This window comes from Vidua chalybeata, chromosome 12 (assembly GCF_026979565.1).
Source record: "Vidua chalybeata isolate OUT-0048 chromosome 12, bVidCha1 merged haplotype, whole genome shotgun sequence".
Classification (NCBI taxonomy): Eukaryota; Metazoa; Chordata; class Aves; order Passeriformes; family Viduidae; genus Vidua; species Vidua chalybeata.
In genome coordinates, this window is record NC_071541.1 from 12,255,890 (window position 1) to 12,274,926 (window position 19,037).

The window sequence follows — 19,037 nt, forward strand, 5'->3', positions numbered from 1 at the left end:
CCCAACAGATGACACTGCTATCAGGAGCTGCATTTCAACTTGTATTTTAAAATCTGCTCTGATTTTTCCTAAAACTGCCAATTGAATCCTTTTGCTATAAGCAAAATTACTTTCATTCCCCCTGGGTCACATATCAGGCTGGTGTGTACCTTTAAATTATGCCAAAAAAATTATGAGAAAACTTAATTAAATTGGAAATTAGATCAGCTCCTGAGTAAATGCAAACTGGGTCAAATCCTCACCCCACCTATGCTCTGATAAAGGCTGTCCCTTTGATTTGGCAGGGTGGGGAAGGTGAGATAATTGGTGTAAAGGGCTTTCCAGGTCAGAGTTTACTACAATAACCATAAGCTTTTGATAACATGAACTTCAGAAGAGATTTATAACCAAAAATCAAGGGGTTTAGGTGGCCTGGTGAAGTTGAGGCTCAGCCTGTTTTGGGTTTTCTTTCTCAGTCAAGCTAGGCTAAACAAAGCTGAGTTTCCACTAAGGTGAGCTGGGTGGACATGAGAGGTATTTCACAAGCCTTCAAACACTGTTTGCTGTCAGAGTTGTTTGCTCAGCTTTCTCATGCAGGGCCCCAGGCTGCCGCGGGACACCTGCAGGGCAGTGCTGACTCAGAGCAGAACCATGGATTACCCACCCGATGGTTATTCCAGGCCACCTGGTGGGGAATGCCCCTGCATACAGTCATAGCAAATGGTGGTGCTTAAAATAGAGAAGCTGAAGCAGAGGCCTGTGGTGGTTTTGTGTCGAAACACGGCGCGAGCTAAGCAGGGAGCCCAGTCCTGCAAGCTCAGTGTGCAACCACAGGGAAGAGTCACTGAGAGTCTCCTTTGGTGGTGATGGGCTCCTCTGATCCAGCCATGCCAGGACAAGGCCCCAGCTTCAGCAGGTGCCAGCCCTGCTGAGGGAGGCAGTCTGCAGTGCCCTGGTCACTGTGCCAGGCAGGGGCTGAGGCTGCTCCTCTGTCCCAGCACAGCAGAGGAGATCGTGGGCACTCGAGATGGCACAGGGGGAACAGGGGAGAGTGCAGGGCACGGCTGGGCTCCCTGTGCCTGCAGAGAGCAGATGAGCCTCAGGCTTCAGAGGAAACCCCAGCAGTTCTGTGGGCACCTCCTTAGGACCCTGCAAGGCCATTTTTGGGATGGCTGCAATGTGGCAAGCCCAAATTAAAAGCCAGTGCCTGCACTGACCTGCCCCATGAGTTTTGTTTCTTTTCTCAGCCCACAGACAGCTCATCACACAGCTGTGGCAGCTGGCAAGGACTGAGTCACCCCTTGGTCACCCTCTGAGGCTGCTGGCACTTTGGAGCCCAGTGGCCCTTAGCTGAAAATTACTCATTCCTGACACCAGTGTCAGGAGCTGGGCTTCCCACTGGCACAGGAGCACAGCTTTGATCCTGTGAGCAGGACAGACAACGACCACAACAATGACTTATGATCCAGTGAGGAACGAAATGTATCTCTAAAACAGAGCAACCACATGATAAAAACCCTTTAAAAATAATCGGAAATAGCTGTTGTATGGCCCCAGAAACCAGGACATGAGACTTTCATGTAAACAGTCTTGTTTTCCATAGGAAGGTGGAAGCTGTGGCTGGATTCAGTCCAGGATGGCTGTGGAGAGCTCAGACTTCTTCCCCACCAAGGCGAGAAGCAGCATTGCTCCACTAGGTGAAAGGTTTCCATATTATTTTCCACTGCTGGGTGAGGAATCCCCAGGGCACGTGGTGAGGCTGTTTGCAATCATAACAAGTGACTGCACGCTGCCTTGGTGTCCTGAATCATCTTCCCACGGTGACTTGTCCCCATCTATTTCCACTGGCACAGTGGTGGCCCTGTGGCAAGATCCATGAGCAATGGATCCATGAGCAATGGATCCATGAGCAATGGATCCATGAGCATGGGAGAGTGCCGGGGCAGGCGGGTGCCCCAGAGCCCACCACGGGAGCTGCTGTTGAGGAAGGCCTTGCCATGCCCTGAGCAGTGCCACTTTAATAACAGAGCTACAGAAATTCATCTGATAAGATAATTCATCTGATAAGATAATCCCAGGACAAGGATAAGATCTCGGCTCAGCATGGTTGCAAACTGCAGCTCTGGGTGAGCACAGAGGTAAAAAACTCCTCTGTGCACCACCTTGAGCAGCCACCCTCTCACTGTTCAGGGGCTTCGTTGCACAACCTGGGACAAACACAGGAACGTGCTCCTGCCATTTAAAACATTATAAAGCAACACCTGCTTGCCTAATAACAGCTTTAAAAAATGCTTTATTGACTCTGCTCAAAGTTAATGCCTATATTATGCGCATTTTAATTACAACTTTAACTGCTAACAATATGGGTGCACTTATTGGCACAAAACCTTATTTGGTGGCTGCAATATCTTTATAGAGGATTAACTTCAAAGCCTCATCTTGTCGTCATGCATGAAAGCCTGTATTTCAGATTACCTCCTGCTCTCCTACAGCTCAGCTAAGCAGTGTCCTTCAAGAAACTGAAACATCACGAGGCATTTTTCCTTGGACTGCCTTGTAGTGGGCAGGCTGTTATGCTTCAAACCACTAACTGAACAATACTGACATATTAAGTTGAAAAAGAAAACCCTATCAGAGTCCTGGACCAGCAAAGGAATTGTGCCTTGACAGTAATTAATTAAGTAGAACACTTACCTTCCAGAATTATAAATAAAAATTGAGTATCAAAAATTTGATTCAAAACATTCCACGTATCTTGCACACCAAATACTTTTGCCCTGCATTGCACTGAAATGCCTGAGGGTCACAGCAGGACAATATTGCCATTATATTGGCACTGAAACCACTTTCCAAATGACCATATATGGCCTGCAGCACAGCTATGAACTTTAGCAATCCAAAACGGCTCAAGTGCTTTGCTACTTATTAACTTGAAAATCCAGGAGACTGTGATAAAATACTCTGCCTGATGGTTGTGATGAGGTCACCAAGAGCCCAAAGGTCATTTCATTTGCCCAAAGGAACCCACTTTTATGGTGATGGCATCTTTGGGGCTGGCCCTTTCTGGATCTCCCCCATCATAGCAGATGTTGTCAGAGAAGAAATTTGTGTAAAAATTGTAAAAAATAAGAGACATGCAACACTTTAAAGCCTGCTATGTGGAAGTGGAAAACAGAGCTGTGGTGGCTCCTGGGGAGCACCAGCCTGGGCGTGTTGGTCCCCACACTGCCCCTCACACCCAACATCGCCTCTGCCCATGCTGCCCCTGGTTCCCTGGAGCCAATCTCCTCTTTGGAGGAGCAGGCTAATGGGGATGTCAAATGGGGCAGCAGGGACACCCCGACAGACTGGGGCTCAGGCAGACCAGGGCAGTCTTTGCACCCTTCATTGAAAGGCCACAGCAGCACTGGTGTCCCCAGTGCCAAAGCCCTGAGCAGCACACAGACACCACATCTTTCCTACAGAGAAGAAATGAAGCTTCAGCCAAGCCCCAAGCACCCCATGGGTGCTCCCCCCTCATGGAGCATCCCGTGAGTCATTGCTGCCCTTCAAGCCCAGAACAGGCTTCCTCTGCCAGAGCAGAAAGGGATGTGGGCTGACCCTGCAGTGTCTCCCTCCAGCCCTCCCAGGGAGGCACAGGAAACCTCAGAGATCCTCTCAGTCCATCTCTGCCAACAAAAACAATTCTGTATGTTCCCTACAGGCAGCCAGGGCTGCAGCCAAAAGGAAACAGCTGTGCCTGAGGGGAGAGGAGAAACTCCCACATGGCTGCAGGACCCTCACGCCCTGCTGTCCCGTGGGCACCCTAAGCAAGCATGAGATACAGGGACTCATCTCACCCCAGCCATCCCACAGCACCTTCTGGGCACTGGGGAGAAGCTGGAGGGCTGAGCTGCTGCTCAGGGGTAGTGACACACCAGCCACAGCCCCCATGCACCCAGGACAGGCTTCACCAAAGGGCCCTGGGCAGCCCCTGCTCACTGCTTGGGGCTCCTGCCCAAATTGGCTTCTGCCTTACCCTCAGCCTCCTTAGCTGCCTCCAGTGTCCTGGGAGCAGGGAGAGGCTGAGGAGGGGCTTTATTAATGAATGTTCCACAGGTGCTGCTCAGCTGGACAGGGTGTCCCTCACCTGCCATCATCCCAAGTGGGGACAAGAATCCCAGACTGTGTGGGTTTCACCAGCAGCTTCTTGTGCAAGAGCAGGGCAGCCCTGAACTGTCAGCGTTCATGCACTCACACGAAGCATGTTTTATGATCTGATAAGGAGCAAAGAGGACATGCACAGAAAGTGCAGTAAACAGGGAGTAAAGTGCTGCAGAAAGGAACATGAGCTCCCTGTGTCACTCCCCACAGGTCGACTGGCTGCTGTTTGTCCCCCTGATAATGCCTGGGGTGGAGGAGAAAGGGGTAACTGATATGCCAGGAGCCCTGAAGATAAACACAGCACTGACAGCCGTGGTTCAGGGTCAAAGTCTCCATGGGCACCACAAAAAAACACTTGCTCTTTGATGCCAGGATAGCCAAAACAAGCCTGATTTTGGGGAGAGCTCTGGGTTTTGATGACTCTGACCCTGAAGCTGCAGCTGCTGTCGCAAGTGCTTGGCTCAGGCTGAGCTTTTAGCAAGGTTAAGCTGGAGATTTACACCCCTCCAAGGCTGTCACTTTCCCTCCTCTCTCTCTTTGTTTCTTCCAGAGCCTGTCCTGCCTGGGGACAGGTCATTGGAGACCCAGAGTAGAGGAAGCACCACCTAATCCCTGTTATTTTGGAGGATGGCCTTGCCCACTCCCCAGGTAGCTCTGTTGGTTGGCAATCACTGGAGTAATGTGGTGACACGTCCCTTGCTGGCAGCCAGTGCTCCAAGCTCCAGGAATGCCAAAAGGGATTTGTGGTGCCTATTCCAACACCTGCAGCACATTCCCTGGAGAACTTGCCTCCCCAGCAAGCCTATCCCACTGCTTTCAGCTGTGCCGTGTCTTTGGGAGCCCTTCCATGTGCTGTGCTTTGTGCTGTCTCCATCTGAGCCTGTGCAGTTGGTTCAGTGTTGGCAGCCATGTCCTGGTGCCTCTGGATCTAGAGGCAGCAGGGTGCAGGCAGGCTGGGTGTTCCTAGAGAAAGGAAGGAGGATATGAAAGCACCCTGTAAGCACAGGGAGAAAAATTCAAGACACTTAAAGATGTCATTTAGCTTGAACTCTTGTTACAACTCCTGCCTTTATAACTTGATTGAAGGCCAGCAAATGCATCTCTGGCTGAGGGCTGACACATGGTGGAGGATTAAGAGGGTAGAGGGGTGATTTCCCTGCAAAAGCCACCTCAGGGAACCAAGCCATCCCACCTGCAGCATCCTCACTCAGGTGTTGTTTTAGCCAAACTCGTGTGTCCCCTTCCACCACACAGCACCAGGCAGACTCACATGCACAAACCAAGACCCCTGTGCTGGGGACACATGGCCAGGAGTTTGAGGGCCAGTGCTGGGGCATCATGTATCTTACCATGGCTGCCTGGCAGTCCCTTCCAATGGGTTTCTGGTGCCCTCCAGAAATCCCAGTCTTCCCCCCTGCTGCTTCTCAGACCCTTTCATCATCCACCTCATCCATCTCTTGGTCTTGCCCACTGTCCTGGAATGGCCCAGGGAGCCTGGTCCTAGTCTAGCACAGCCCAGAGTGGTCCAGCTGGTGCCCACCCATGGCAAGCATCCCACAGCTGGTGTCTCCCTGTGGGGAGGGATAGTGGGTTCTGCTGGAGCCTTTGCTCTGCCAGGATTCCGAGGTTGGCTCAGAAGAGCCTGTTTTCCCCGCAGGCAGAAGTTCAGAGTTTCCATGCTGCTTTGTGCTGGGAGATGGAAGTGAGGGAAAGGAGGAAATGGTGATTCCTGTTCACGACTGACACAGCTGACTGCTGGGTTTGACCTCCCAGCCATAGAGGGACGGATGCATAAACACACACACGTACTTCTTTATAGGCACGCTCGCAGCGACTCATTTTGCCCAGGTCCATGAAGATGCTGCTCTTCTTCTTACTGTCACTCTTCCATTTCAACCCATCTCTGAGCCTAAAAATCTGCTCCTTCAATGTGAGGTCTTTTGGAGAAACTAAAATAGCCAGACCTGAAGTCATCGATGCTGTGGTAAAGGTACGTTTGTTTGCCTGGATGAGACAGACACTGAGCTTTTAGTGTTTCTTAGATGCACAATCTTGCACTTTTTTGTCTTTCACAGTTAAATATCAAGCAAAAAAAAAAAAAAAAAGAGCTAATTATTTTTAAAATATCGTACTCTTAAAGTAAAAATCAGCCTGTGGTTGAACAGAATGTATGTTGTTATTTTAGCCTTCATGGGAATATAACAGAAAAAATATTTGCTGTTTCCTTTGGAAATTGAGTTGCAAAAGGAGGAAAACAATGCACAGTAAAAATAATTTTCACTTTAAATCCACAAGACTTTGTTTTTTGATACATTATTTACCTTCTTTATGCGCTAATTATTCTCAAATATTCCTGTCTAATTAAACCTGTTCTCAGGACAGCAAATAGTATCTGTCAAATTAGAGTCTGGTAGAAATTTGAAAAACCAGTTTCTGTAAGCAAGCCCTCACCATCAGGCTGCCTCCGTAAAAGCTGGAGAGAACCCTGGTTTTGAAAAGAACCACCTTTAAGACTTGTAGCTTTGCCCTCCAAGATGTCACAGTGAGGGAGGACAAGGGGCTTGGCATTAGAGAGGTGGCTGTGTGTGCAGAATGGCACCAACGAGGAATGGCACCATATGGTTGGGTTGTATTCCCTTTATTGCAAACTGGCAGAGAAGAGTGGTTTGCTTGGCTTTGCATTCCCAGACCGTTCTTCCTGTACTGTCATCACTGTAAGCAATACATACTAAATATATATTTATATATGTAAATATATATACTAAATTCTGAGGTCACTTAGATAATTGTGGGTAAGTTTCAGGGGGCAAAGAGGGGCTTTTTTTTCCCTGACAAAAATCACCCACAAGGTTTAAAGAAAAATGAAACCAGGGGCAGAGGGAAGCCTCTGAGAATGCTGGGCTTTGGGTGAGCTGGACTTTCCCACGGGGAATCCCAACAGCAGCTGTGGGAGCTGAGCCTTCAGTCCCTCTGAGGTGTGCAGTCCCCTGGTGTTGGGACCCCACTTTCAGGCAGGGTATTTCTTTGGGCTCCAGGGGTTATTTCAGAGGAATCTGCAACAACCTGAGACAGGTGAATGCTTACCGTGGGGAAGGAGTGGGGCGGGGCAGAGGCAGCAGTGGTGGTGATGCTGGAATCAGGCTCACGGGAGTGGTTTTTGCTGCCCCTTCCCCTCCGCACTTCCTCTTCAGTGTCAGGTGCCGAAGTTTTTCGCTAAATCTGAAACTCTTCTGCTCCCGGGTTCCCTCTCCCAGTTCCTGCTGGGGTATGCAGCAGCTCTGAAAGCAGAAAAGCTTCGCTCCAGCCGCTGCTCCCCTCCCACGACCCCAGGCTGCATGCCACTTCTTTCTCAAAGGACTTCCCCATGCCTGTAACCACTTCTTTCTAACCCCTTCCAAATCCTCTAAACCCAGGCGTGTGCAAACTTCCTCCTACTCCTTCCCTTGCAGATCGTTTCCCGCTGTGACATCATGTTGCTGATGGAAATAAAGGACAGCAAGAACCGTGTTTGTCCTCTCCTGGTGGAGAAGCTCACCAGGTAGGGTGGCCATGGGCAAATGGACAAATACTGGGAAAGCTGCTTGGCAAGAGCCTGTGCTCTGCCCAGTGCCACTTCACTGGGGCAAAATCTAAGGATGTGGGCTCTGTCCCAGTGTCAAGAAGGACCAAACTCTGGCAGTCTCACTGAGGGACAGGAGCAAAGGCAGCTCCACACCACTGTAGAACACGTTTTTAAATCAGTATAACCAAGTTAAATTCAATTTGCTACAGAGAAGCTCCCGAAGGAGAAAATGAATAAGGGGAAATGCCCTGACCGGGCTGGCATCAGGCTGCAGCAGGACAGCCACCTTCCTGCAGGACTCGGAACTGCTTTAGATTAGGGATTGCTTGCCTGGACAATCCAGACATCCAGAGGAAATAGCAGTGCTCAGCTGGCTGGACATGATAACCAGATAAAGGAGAGACTGCAATGAGCAGGGAGAGGGTGGAGTGAAGAGCAAATGATAGAGCAGGGGTCCAGCTCCTGAGAAGGGTTTAATGTCTGTAGCCATCTGCTTCAGAGGTCAGGCAGGCAATGCCCAAACCCCTGGGCACAGGCAAAATTATCTCGCTCTCAGCCCCTTGTGAGTGCAGAAATAAACTCAGGAACATCACTTTCCTTCCAGTCAGCTGAAGGGGCCAAAGGAGGAGTACAGGTGTGTGGCCAGCAAGAGGCTGGGAAGGAACAGCTACAAGGAGCAGTATGCCTTCATCTACAGGTGGGTGAGCCCCCTCTCCCAACAAGCCAGCCCCTCCCCCTGCTCTCTGGGGCACAGCCCCTGGAGATGGGCTGGACGTGGTGGTGGCTTTGCTCTGAGGGAGCCAGAGAGTTGCAGGCTGTGCAGGTGGGCTGGGCTGTGCCTGGATGTGGGGATCATCCCAGCACAGACACCTGTGTGTCTGTATCCATCCCAGAATATGGCCTGGGGCCCAGGTCAGAGCACGGAGTCGGTGTTAGACACTCAGTGAGCCACAAGTGACATCCCCTATCCTGTTCATTCTGCTGCAGGCAAGATCAGGTATTGGTGAAACAAACCTACCAGTACCCTGACACCCAGCCTGGGGATGAGGATGTCTTCTCCAGAGAGCCCTTTGTCATCTGGTTGCAGTCTCCCAAAACCGGTGAGGTGTTTCAGAAAGAAGTCATTGTCCCACTGTGAGCCAGCACAGCAGCACTGGCTGCAGCCGAGCACGTCAGAGGGCAGGCTCCAGAGGCTGCATCCAGACCCCACACTGCTTTTCCTCCTAAGAGCAGCATTTTCCCTTCAGGGCTGCTGCCCCTGGGAAATCCCACAGCCCTGCACATGCCCTGCTAGGAAAGCCTCTGCTGCTGCCATGGGCAGTGGATTGGTGGATGCATTCCATGCTGCTGGCATAGCCTGGGAGCAGTTCCTGTCTGGGTGCTGGGTCAGGATTTGCCTGCACTGGCACAGCTCCTCAGGCCCAGCTGAGTGCCTGGAGGGGGTCACTGTGCAACCACAGAGATCACCCTGGCCTACAGTCAGAGCAGAAGCTGTTTCTCCCTCAGAAAAAAAAAAAAAAACAAACCCTTGCTTAAAAGTCAGTCTCTGTTCCTTTGTGACTCATTCTCTGTTTAACCATTACATTTTTCTTGTTCTTCTGCCTTGTTTTGAAGCTGTCAGTGAGTTTGCTATTATCCCTCTGCACACCACACCAGACACAGCAGTGCGGGAGATTGATGAGCTCTATGATGTGTATTTAGATGTCAAACAGCGCTGGAAAATTGAGGTTGGTTGCCACATCTGTGTCACCAGTTGGGCTTTGGTACTGAGTCACTGGCCATGTTATTCGCTATTCAGAGCTGAAAACCTTAAACCCATTGACAATGCACCCCAGGTTTTAAATATCTCTTAGGTGTATTTTCATTGAGCTCTCCACATTTTATACAGTAAACTTGATCACCTAATAAAACTATTACCAGCATGCCCTGATGTGCCCAGCAGAAAGGAGAAGCCCCACTGCATCCATGGACCATAAAAATCCTCAGTGGTCTTCTTTTGAAAAGCTGTGCTCATGATTACATTTGGAAACCCTCCTACCTTCCAGAACTTCATCTTCATGGGGGACTTCAATGCTGGGTGCAGCTATGTTCCCCAAAAGCAGTGGAAGAACATCCGTCTGAGGACTTACTCCGAATTCCTCTGGCTAATTGGTGACAAAAATGACACAACTGTGAAGAACAGCACCAGATGCCCATATGACAGGTAAAGGGCTCACTGCCAAACCACCCACTGGTTATGACTCTCTGAGAGAAAAATTGTATTGAGAGGTGTCAGTGACCAACAGAGGAAACAAATTAACATGAGGCCATCAAAGACAAAACAGTGTCCAGGGGAAATGTGATCCAAATGCTTCTAGTCAGGAGCACAAAGCCCTTTCCAGACTGGACTGGGCAGGATTTACACAGAACCAGCCATTGCTGTGGCTCAGCTGGGGACAGAAGACAGGACAGCCAGCAGCACTTCTCATCTGCAGGGAGCCCTGCAGACAGCTGGCAGGAGGTGCTGCTGCCTTCTCCATGCCAGCTTTGCACCATGGCTTTTGCTCTTATGTTTGTAATTTGGATTGACAAATGCACAGTGAGGCTCTGCTTGGAGAGGGGACACTTCACCTTACCCTGGACATGTGGCAATCCTGTTGCCACTGCAGTTCCCTTGGCAGGGACAAGAGTACATCTGCTAATAGAGCCCAGAGTCCTCTTGAAGGATGAGTTTCTGGGTCTGAGCAGGCCTTCGCTGATACCTCAGTCATTGTCCTGTGATTTTTGTATCCAAAGCAGGGCTTTGAAATTTGCAGCATTGTTGGGTGGGTTTAGTCAGAAGTCATTTAGTGTTGGCTTCCGAGGCCAGTGCACACCAAGATATTTATGTGCCTCGCTGCCAAGGAGGCACCTAAAGGAGCTGACATCGCTGGGTGGGCAGTCCATGGGTAAGGACAAACCACACATAGCTGTGACTTCATCAGAGCCACCTCTCTGGCCACCAGCTTAGTGCAGTGCAGCTGCCACGGGTCATGCACCTCATCACAGCACCCCATTCCATTGCTCCTTGCAGGATTGTGGTCAGGGGACAGAAGCTCATCCAGGCTGTGGTGCCACACTCTGTGAACATCTTCGATTTCCAGGAGGAATTTCAGATGACCGAGGAGCAGGTAGGCACAGCACAGCCTCTGCAGCAGCAGGGAAGGGCTAACACGGGAGCACAGAGCCAGCAGTGTCCAGGCAGTGCTGAACACAGACCTGGCTGTAAAACCAGGCCACTGGTGACCATCACTCCCCAACTGCAATGCAATGCTCACGTGCCACCACGCCACATCCAAGCACTGCACATCCAGGGGGGGCTTGGACAGATCACAGGTGGCTCCCAACCCTCTGTGCTGTTGTCTTGCAGGCGCTGGGAGTGAGTGACCATTTCCCAGTAGAATTTGAGTTAAAAGCAAAAGGTGGCTTTTTCAACTGGCTGAGATCAAAGTTTTCAAGGAAGAGGAGACCAAGGAAGAGCCGCTCATCAAGACCATGAGCATACCGAGTCCTCCGACCTGGCATAGAGATACACAGATACCAACAGATCTTGTAGAAGACTGGTATAGAAATGCCCACAGCAAGTGCAATATTTAGTGGGTAAAAAACCACAAATATTTTGTTGAAGTTCAAATATTTTGAGTGAGAAGGCAAATTAAGACTTCACGCTGCTTTTTCTTCATTGTATACAGAAATAAATCAGCTAGAAGCAGCATATTGTACTTGCTGTGCTGGTCACAAATGTAAGGAGCTACTGCAGGGCTAAAATATTTCTGTGTGCTTTACCTGCAACACCTGAAGGGCAGGGAGCTCCACATGTTGCCACGGGCTCTGGAGCTTTGCCATTCCTCTGTAGGGGCAGAAGGATTAAAAAAGACCTGTTTGCATCTTGTGTGTGTCTGTGTGTGTGTGTTAATGCTTCAGAGCTGCAACCAGTGGGTATGATGTTGTACCTGGTGGTTTGCAATGTAGAATATTGCTGAATTTAGAGATTTCTCAATGCGGGGTTTAAATTGGTCAGAGCATCCAGGGATATGGGAAAGACAGAAAGAAAAGACAGAGGGACAGGCAGTGAGAGCCCCTTTTCTGCACTGCCCAGCTCGGGGCAGCAGGAAGCTGATGGTTCTCACCCCTGCCCACCTGCAGACCTCAGGTGAGACGTCCTCAGGATCCCAGGTGACACTGCTGCCAACAGAATGTCATAAAATTCACATCAAAATCTGATTTCAGCATCCTGGCATGGAAGTGAACTGCACCCCACCTCGAAAAAAGAAAAAATCTCCATGGCAGCCCAAAGTCCTCTGATGAACCAGATTTTAATGATGATTATTTAATGTAATGGTGCAGCAATCTGTTTTCCTAGCTCAGCCCACAGGCAGATTTTGTGCAAACCAAACCCTGTCACACAGATGGCATCTGGGGAGTGGGAATAATCCAACTGTTAGTAGAGACAAATATTCATCTCCCTTCATCAATGCACCCCAGGCTGCCTGCTGAAAGGGCAGGGAGGGCAGGTGAGTGAGAGAGGCTTTGTGGGGAGGAAAACAATTTGGCATTTGTGAAACCCACTGTTCAGGGAGAAGAATTTGAGGAAAGAAACTAAATCAGAGAAAATTATCTCAGGAGGTTGTGTGCAAGGCAGACAACAAATCCTCCAACTTTTAGTAGCAATTAAAGTAGAAATTATACAGCATTTTGTATGCTCCCTCACTTACACTGCAGTCAACACAAAGGAAAAAGCCTGATTTAGAACAAATATTTACATTGAGATTTTTATAGAGATGCCACTGTCTGGCTGACATCAATGATGGTTCATGTGAAGGCTGAAATCAGTCTGAGTCTCTGGCCTCACATCTTGCTTCTATGTAAGTACTTTCTGTCTCCTGGCTTTCAGAAAGGAGTAGTGCACAGAGAAAGAAATCACCCTCCAGAAAAGCAATAATGGACACATTCAGTCATGAAAAATATCTAATTACAACTAAGTTTTACTGGAAATATTTGTCCTTGCAATCTTTGGTATAGCCCTTTATCCAGCACTGGAAAATAAGAGATGTGGCCAGAGGGCAGCCTCAGGAGTGATGTCAGTGGCTGCTGGTCCAGAGCAGTGTGCTGGGTTTGGCTGGGATGGAGTGAATTGTCTTCACAGTAGTTGCATGGAGCTGTGTCTTGGATTAATGCTGAAAACTGTGTTGATAACACAAGGATGTTTTTGTTGCTGCTGTGCAGCCCTTACACAGAGTCAAGGCATTTTCTGTTTCTCACCCCACCAGCGAGCTGGCTGGGGATGCACAAGAAATTAGAAGGAGTTGCAGCCACAGCAGCACTGACTCAAGAGATATCCCATACCAAATGGAGTCCTGCTCAGCACTCAAATCTTGAGGGAGAAGAAAGGTTCATCTTGCAGAGATGCTGAGCTTCTGACCAACAGAGAGACATCTTAATGCAAAATGATGCTCCTCCATGGAGAGCTGGGACAGTTTTGTGGGATTCACAGCAGAGAGCATCTGCACTCACATTGTACATTTGATAGGGGCTGGGAGGTGTCCCAAACTCCTCCTGTCAGCACAGTCTGTCTCTCTCGATATTCATTAGACAATATTATAATTACATCCTAAAATATTTAACAGCTCATGTTGTCTCTAGATCCCCCCGGCGAGGATCATTACCCAGCTGTCCCAACTGCAAAGGGGTTTTAAGTTGTTCCAGCCTGCAGGAGCCTCAATATATTCTGCAGCCAGAACAAAGTTTCTCTTTTTGATGAATAAAGCTTCTTGAGCTTTATTTATGATCAAACAGGAGTTTTTCACTGGGAATCCAAAATTCCTGGAGAGACTTTGTCTCATGCAAGCCAGATCTCAGATCACGGCTGGGAGAGAAACAAAGAGGCTCTTCAGAAGCAGAAAACTGTTTCCTCACCAGCAGCCCTGTTCACAGAGAACACAGAGCAGGGGGGGTTCAGCTGAACAAAAAGTGCTAAGACCCCAAATCCCTCAGGTTGGGGTCCTTGGGAAGCCCTTCTCCAATGCATCCTCACTTCCCACGGACCCAAGGTCTCCACTGCCCCGCAGAGAGACTTCTCCCCAGCCTACAAAAGGGGTCTCTGCTCCTCACCACACAGAAACCCACACGAGAAAGGTTTTTACTGCCCTGGGGGTGTAAGTCTCTTGGCAGGCAAACCAAGAAACCCCCAGGCACCCACAGCAGCAGCCCAAATCCATCTGCCTCATCTCCACAGCCTCAGTCATCGCCGCTGGGTAGGTTTGTCCATCTGCACCTTCACCTGAAGAGGGCTCCTGGCCTCTTCCTGCCTTGGCACTGCTCCCCACTAACCCACAGCCCTGACACCTCTCTGCCTGTACCACAGGGTGAGAGACCCTTTGGCCCAGAGCAAGGCTCTGCCTACCTCCTTTTGCCTCTTCTGAGCTACTGGCAGCAATGAGGACACAGGGGAGCTGGTACAAAACCCCACAGGGACCCACCTGGCTTCTTCCTTCAGGGTCTGTAGCTAATATCCAATCTAAACCTCCCCTGGTGCATCTTGAGGCTGTTTTCTCATCCATCCCCCACCTGGCTACACTCTCCTGTCAGGTGTTTTAAAGTGATAATGTCCCTCCTGAGCCTCCTTTTCTCTATGCTAAACAACCCCACCTGCTCCAGCTACTCCTCATAAAAGTTGTGCCCCAGACCAGATGTACACACATACAGATGTTTGGCCGCATACAGATGTGCAGCAAACAACTGAGCTGCAGCCCCCAGAAGGGCTGTGTTGTGCTGTCACACAGCAGGGCTGGTGGCACTGACAGCAAAATCAAAGAGCTTACCAGTGTGATAGCAGCAGCTGGTCCAAGCTCGGCTGGTTCATGGCCCCCTCAGCCTTTGGAGGGACTGGGAGGAGCACTCGTGGCCCAGGCTGGAGCTGGCCACTCACTGATCAAGCATTTGCCATGGAATAGGACCACGAGTGGAGCAGGGCCTTCCTGGGGCATGAGTGCTCATGTGGCACTCTAGGGGAGCTTCTCCCAGTGCTCCTGTAGCCCAGAGCTCAGCGGTCCTCTGTGGGCTTTTCTCTGCCAGGCAAGCCTGGGAGAAGGAGAGAAAGAGGTGAGGGCAGCACTCATCTTTCTCCTGCCTCTAGTCAAAAGAAAAACAATTTAAAACCCACTTTCCCCCCCTCCATCTATGGATGGTTAACAGCAGCTGCAAGCTCCATCAGCCCCCTGCCCAGGGTAAGGCGGTTTTGCCTCCCTTAGGGCTCCTGCCCGGCCAGCGGAGCCGGGCACACGCGAACATTACCGGGCCCCCTCTAGTGGCATCGCGGTACGTCCCAGCTGTCCGGGGGGTTCCCGGGGAACTCACACCCCCAGCACGGCCGGCAAACCCAGCCGCGGCAAGGAAAAGGAATTTCACCCTCCTCAGCTGGGAGCTCGTGGATCTGCATCACCCCACGTTCTCCACGCAGACGTTTCCATTCACTGCGGACAGCCCATGGCTGACCCCAAGGAGCCCCTGGGCCCACCGTGTTTCTACATTAATTTTACAATAAAAAGGGAGCACTTTGTTGGCTTGAGGTCTGGTCTATTCATTGCCCACAGTTATTTAACCAGGAAACATGCTGTGATGAGCCTCCCGAGGTGGCAGCAGCTCCCAGGACCAGGCGCTGGCAGGTTACAGGGCACATCCACCCCCGGGACCCCTTGGTGTCCCTGCCCTACCTGCACCAGGAGCACAGGGGCAGCTGGCTTGGGCCAGCAGTGACCACAGCCTTTCCTGCGTGTCCAACCCCTTGAGATGTCTCCTAGTGACTGTGCTTCTGCTCTTTGGTGGTTTGCACCTGATTTTGGAAAGACGTGAGACTGTTCTGGCACCAGTGCCACCATCCCCTGTCAGTAACAGATGCCACCAACCCCTTTTCCAGTGTCAGGGGAAACTGCAATCAATTTGGACCAGAGGCTCTTTCTGCAACCACAGAATCACAGAATATTCTGAGTTGAAAGGGACCTACAAAAATCATTGAATCCAACTCCTGACCCTGCACACAACCCCAAAATTCACATCATGTGCCTGAGAACATTGCCCAAAGGTTCGTGAACTCTGACAGAATTGGGGCCATGACCACTTGCCTGGGGAGCCTTTTCCTGTGCTCATTCACCCACTACATGAAAAAGCTTTTCCTAATATCCAACCTTGACCTCCCTGAGCTGGGTTTAGCACACATTCCTCTCTATCATCCTGACGGCTCAGGGACACAACCTCTGCACTTTCACCTGGTATAAATGCCCTATATATACAAGTGCCCTTTCTCTGCAGGCTGGTTTTCCAGCCAGTGTGAAAAACAAGGTTAAATACTTTGTGTGTAATTTTAAATATAGAGTCTCAGCTGTCACTGTTTGCAGGGCCAATTTTCTGGTAGAGAGAAGACAGATTTATAAGAATTAATTTCCATATTGGCAAAGTAACAAAAAACCTTCCCTGAAAAGTTCTGCAAATGCTGGCATTGAGATATGACGGCTTTCTGTGCCTCTCTATTGGGAGGAGAACCTGACCCCAGCCATTTTTGGGGAAGCCAGATGCAAAATCCCACCCCCCAAACAAAACACCCTAGCTGGACATCACTGTCAGAAGGAAATATCCACCCTGGCAAGGCCAGCTCCTCCATGGGGCCCAAAGGACTCAGCCTTCCAACTCAGCAGGGATGTAAATATTTGCAGTACCAAGGTCTTGCAGAAAGGGAGCTCAGCACAGGAAAGAACTGTCAAACATACCTCTAGGTCCTGCTAGATCATTTTTTCCTATTTTTTTTAATCATATATACTAGCCTTTCATTCATGCCATTTAAAAAATGTGCTTTAAATCTCAGTCAAATTAACAGCGACAGGAGCTATAAATCCAACCTGATTTAGTGACAATATTTCTTCTAAGCATGCAATATAAATTCACAACTATGAAAATTAACTCCCAAAGTCTGAGAAATTCTGAAAAGCCATTTAAAAGCCTTTTCTCAGGAGGCCCTGGGGAAACAGCCCCACACAAAAGGGGGGGCCTGGCAGCAGGGCTGTTTTGATAACCTTCAGTGAAAGGGACCTGACAATAATAACCATTACTGAAGGCTGTGGAGGAAAAAAAATTTGTAGCTCTCCCTGCTGCTTTTTCAGCTCAGATGGAGCTGTGAAGGTATGGCAGCTGGGATAGGAATATCTCTAAGTTGCTGTAACACAAGGAAAAGTTACTTTTAAAATAAACATTTGTTTAGAGGAGTTTGGGAGTTTGATGCTGAAATGTTCAGGTATCCAGTGGGTTTAGTCCCAACAAGGCTGGATGCTCCAGTGCATGTTCTGCACTGCTGCTGTCGGCAGCAAAATTCCAAATACTCCTTTCTACTGCTCTGGTTGTGGACAGGAGATGCAATAAATAAGGAAAAAAAGTAAGAAAAAGAAGATCCTCCAAGCACAGATAAACACCTGGGGATGCTGCCAGCAGCTTTGCAAGGGCCCTTTCTCCTTGTGTGCCAGAGCTGTCCCTGACCTGGCAGAGGACAACGGGGCAACCAGTTTCACTTGGCTCACGGGAGAGCATGGCACAGCCAGCTGTCGTAATAACAAATGGTTTGGAAAGCCTTTCCTCAAACAAATAAAAAACACTGTGTAAAAAAGCATCATGCCATTCCCTGAATTAAGTTTCATGCAACTCCTTCCCAGTTTCTGTCAAGCAATGTCTGTAATCACTTTGGATAGGCTTTTCCATGTGATTTATACATAGTTTGTTCCCTTTTTTTCCAGGTGAAAAAAAGTGCATTGTCTGCACTGCAAATACATTTCAATGTGGAGTAAAATACTAGTTAGAAAAGAAAAATCAAATAAATTAAAAACAAATAAATGCAGAAGCTAGAAGTGAGTAGTGGAAAAAAAAGTTTCTGGATTAGAAATGTCACAATCTGACTTTCAATAGACAATTAGAGGGAAAAGTAATTTCAGGGTTTGCATAATCTTACCAAACCCAGAGCCCTGCTAAGCCACAGCCCTAGCACCCACACTGTCAGTGCACACGGCTGATATCAGAGCAGGTCAGGGCTTTTTGGGGGTGAAGGGAGATCCAGCTTGGACACACAAAGTGCTCTGTACAGGCTCAGGCCTGGAGACTGACCATTGCAGCAACATGGACAAAAAAATTTAAGTATACTGGAACAACTTTACACATATAAATATATACACACATATATATAATGATTAAAGGATTAATTATATAAAGATTTAAAATAAATATTAATTATGTAAAGATTAAATAATTTGAACTATTACATAAGTAGACTATTTAAATAATATTAAATATTTAAAAGTGAAAGTTATTAAAATAATTTAAATTCATATATTTAATTTATTAGAGATACTCAGAGCTGCACAAGGCAATATGCAATTATCAGTTTTGCATGCAAAAAACCTCAGTATATGAGGAATTTGCCATGCTGGCTGCAGAGATGGCCATAAGAAACACAGAGACAAGGCTCTGGACAGCCAGAGTGGTCTGAAGAGGGAACTCCAACAGCTCCCCAAAGCAAAGGAGAAGGCCAGTGGGCAAAAAGTGAGATCCCAAGGTATGGCAGGAATAAGCACAGCCCAGGGTCAGGGATGGCTACAGGGCAGACTTGAGCTGCAGGATGAGAAGGACAGGCTGAATGTATGGGTTGTGAGGAGCTCCAGGACATCATCTCCAAAGACCCCTTCTCTGTGGCCATTGAGATGTACCAATGCATCTCACCAGTACCAGGCAGGGGGCTGGAATGCTCTGGAGTTACCATCCCATGGCAACAGCTGTGCTGCAGGGACTTACCTTCCACCACCCACCAAAATACCCAGTGAAGCTCCCAGATGTGCCATGGGTCCCAGCATGCGTTCCCATGGGGCAGTGCCCTGCCCTGGGGCTGCCCTGGGTCACTGCCAGCAGCAGGCCAGCTCCAGCTGGCTACCAGGCACTGCCAGACCCAGTGCAGCGCTCGCAGGACAGCTCGGGCCAGGTCAGGAAGGATGAAGTTCCAAGTGACACTCACAGGTACTAAGTGGCCAAATCCTACTGCAAACCACCACCAAGGAGACTATGAACAAAGAAAAAGAACTTAAGGTCAACTGAATTGATAGAAAAGCACTTCCACACCTAAAGGCAAAAAACTTATGCTTAGTCCTCTTCCTATGCTGAAGAAAGTGCATCTTGTACCATTGCAAGTCTGCCCAGCAGGAGGCACTGGGACACCAGTAAGGATAGCCACTGCACTTAGAAACCTTTGTCAAGGTGCCAAAAGCAGAGCAGAATGTCCCCCAAAGCACGGGTCTGTGCCCAACACAGT

General features: G+C 49.2%; 1 protein-coding gene across 1 annotated transcript; it reads left to right on the plus strand.

Annotated features, from left to right (window-relative positions):
- The first annotated feature begins 5,897 nt into the window (after positions 1–5,897).
- Positions 5,898–11,607, plus strand: DNASE1L3 (deoxyribonuclease 1 like 3). The gene is made up of 8 exons (XM_053953711.1): positions 5,898–6,112; positions 7,572–7,660; positions 8,289–8,381; positions 8,672–8,784; positions 9,299–9,411; positions 9,730–9,887; positions 10,737–10,833; positions 11,073–11,607. Exons 1-8 carry the CDS (start codon positions 5,975–5,977, stop codon positions 11,199–11,201), a joined length of 930 nt encoding a protein of 309 aa, XP_053809686.1. The 5' UTR covers positions 5,898–5,974; the 3' UTR covers positions 11,202–11,607.
- The last annotated feature ends 7,430 nt before the right edge of the window (positions 11,608–19,037 follow it).

What these genes read in the sequence shown, in the direction of transcription:
- DNASE1L3 (XM_053953711.1), top strand. Translation starts at nt 5,975, where the DNA reads ATGAAGATGCTGCTCTTCTTCTTACTGTCACTCTTCCATTTCAACCCA. An exon ending in AACAGCGCTGGAAAATTGAG is followed by an intron (nt 9,412 to 9,729) that starts GTTGGTTGCCAC and finishes CCTACCTTCCAG; the next exon opens with AACTTCATCTTCATGGGGGA. An exon ending in TTCAGATGACCGAGGAGCAG is followed by an intron (nt 10,834 to 11,072) that starts GTAGGCACAGCA and finishes GTTGTCTTGCAG; the next exon opens with GCGCTGGGAGTGAGTGACCA.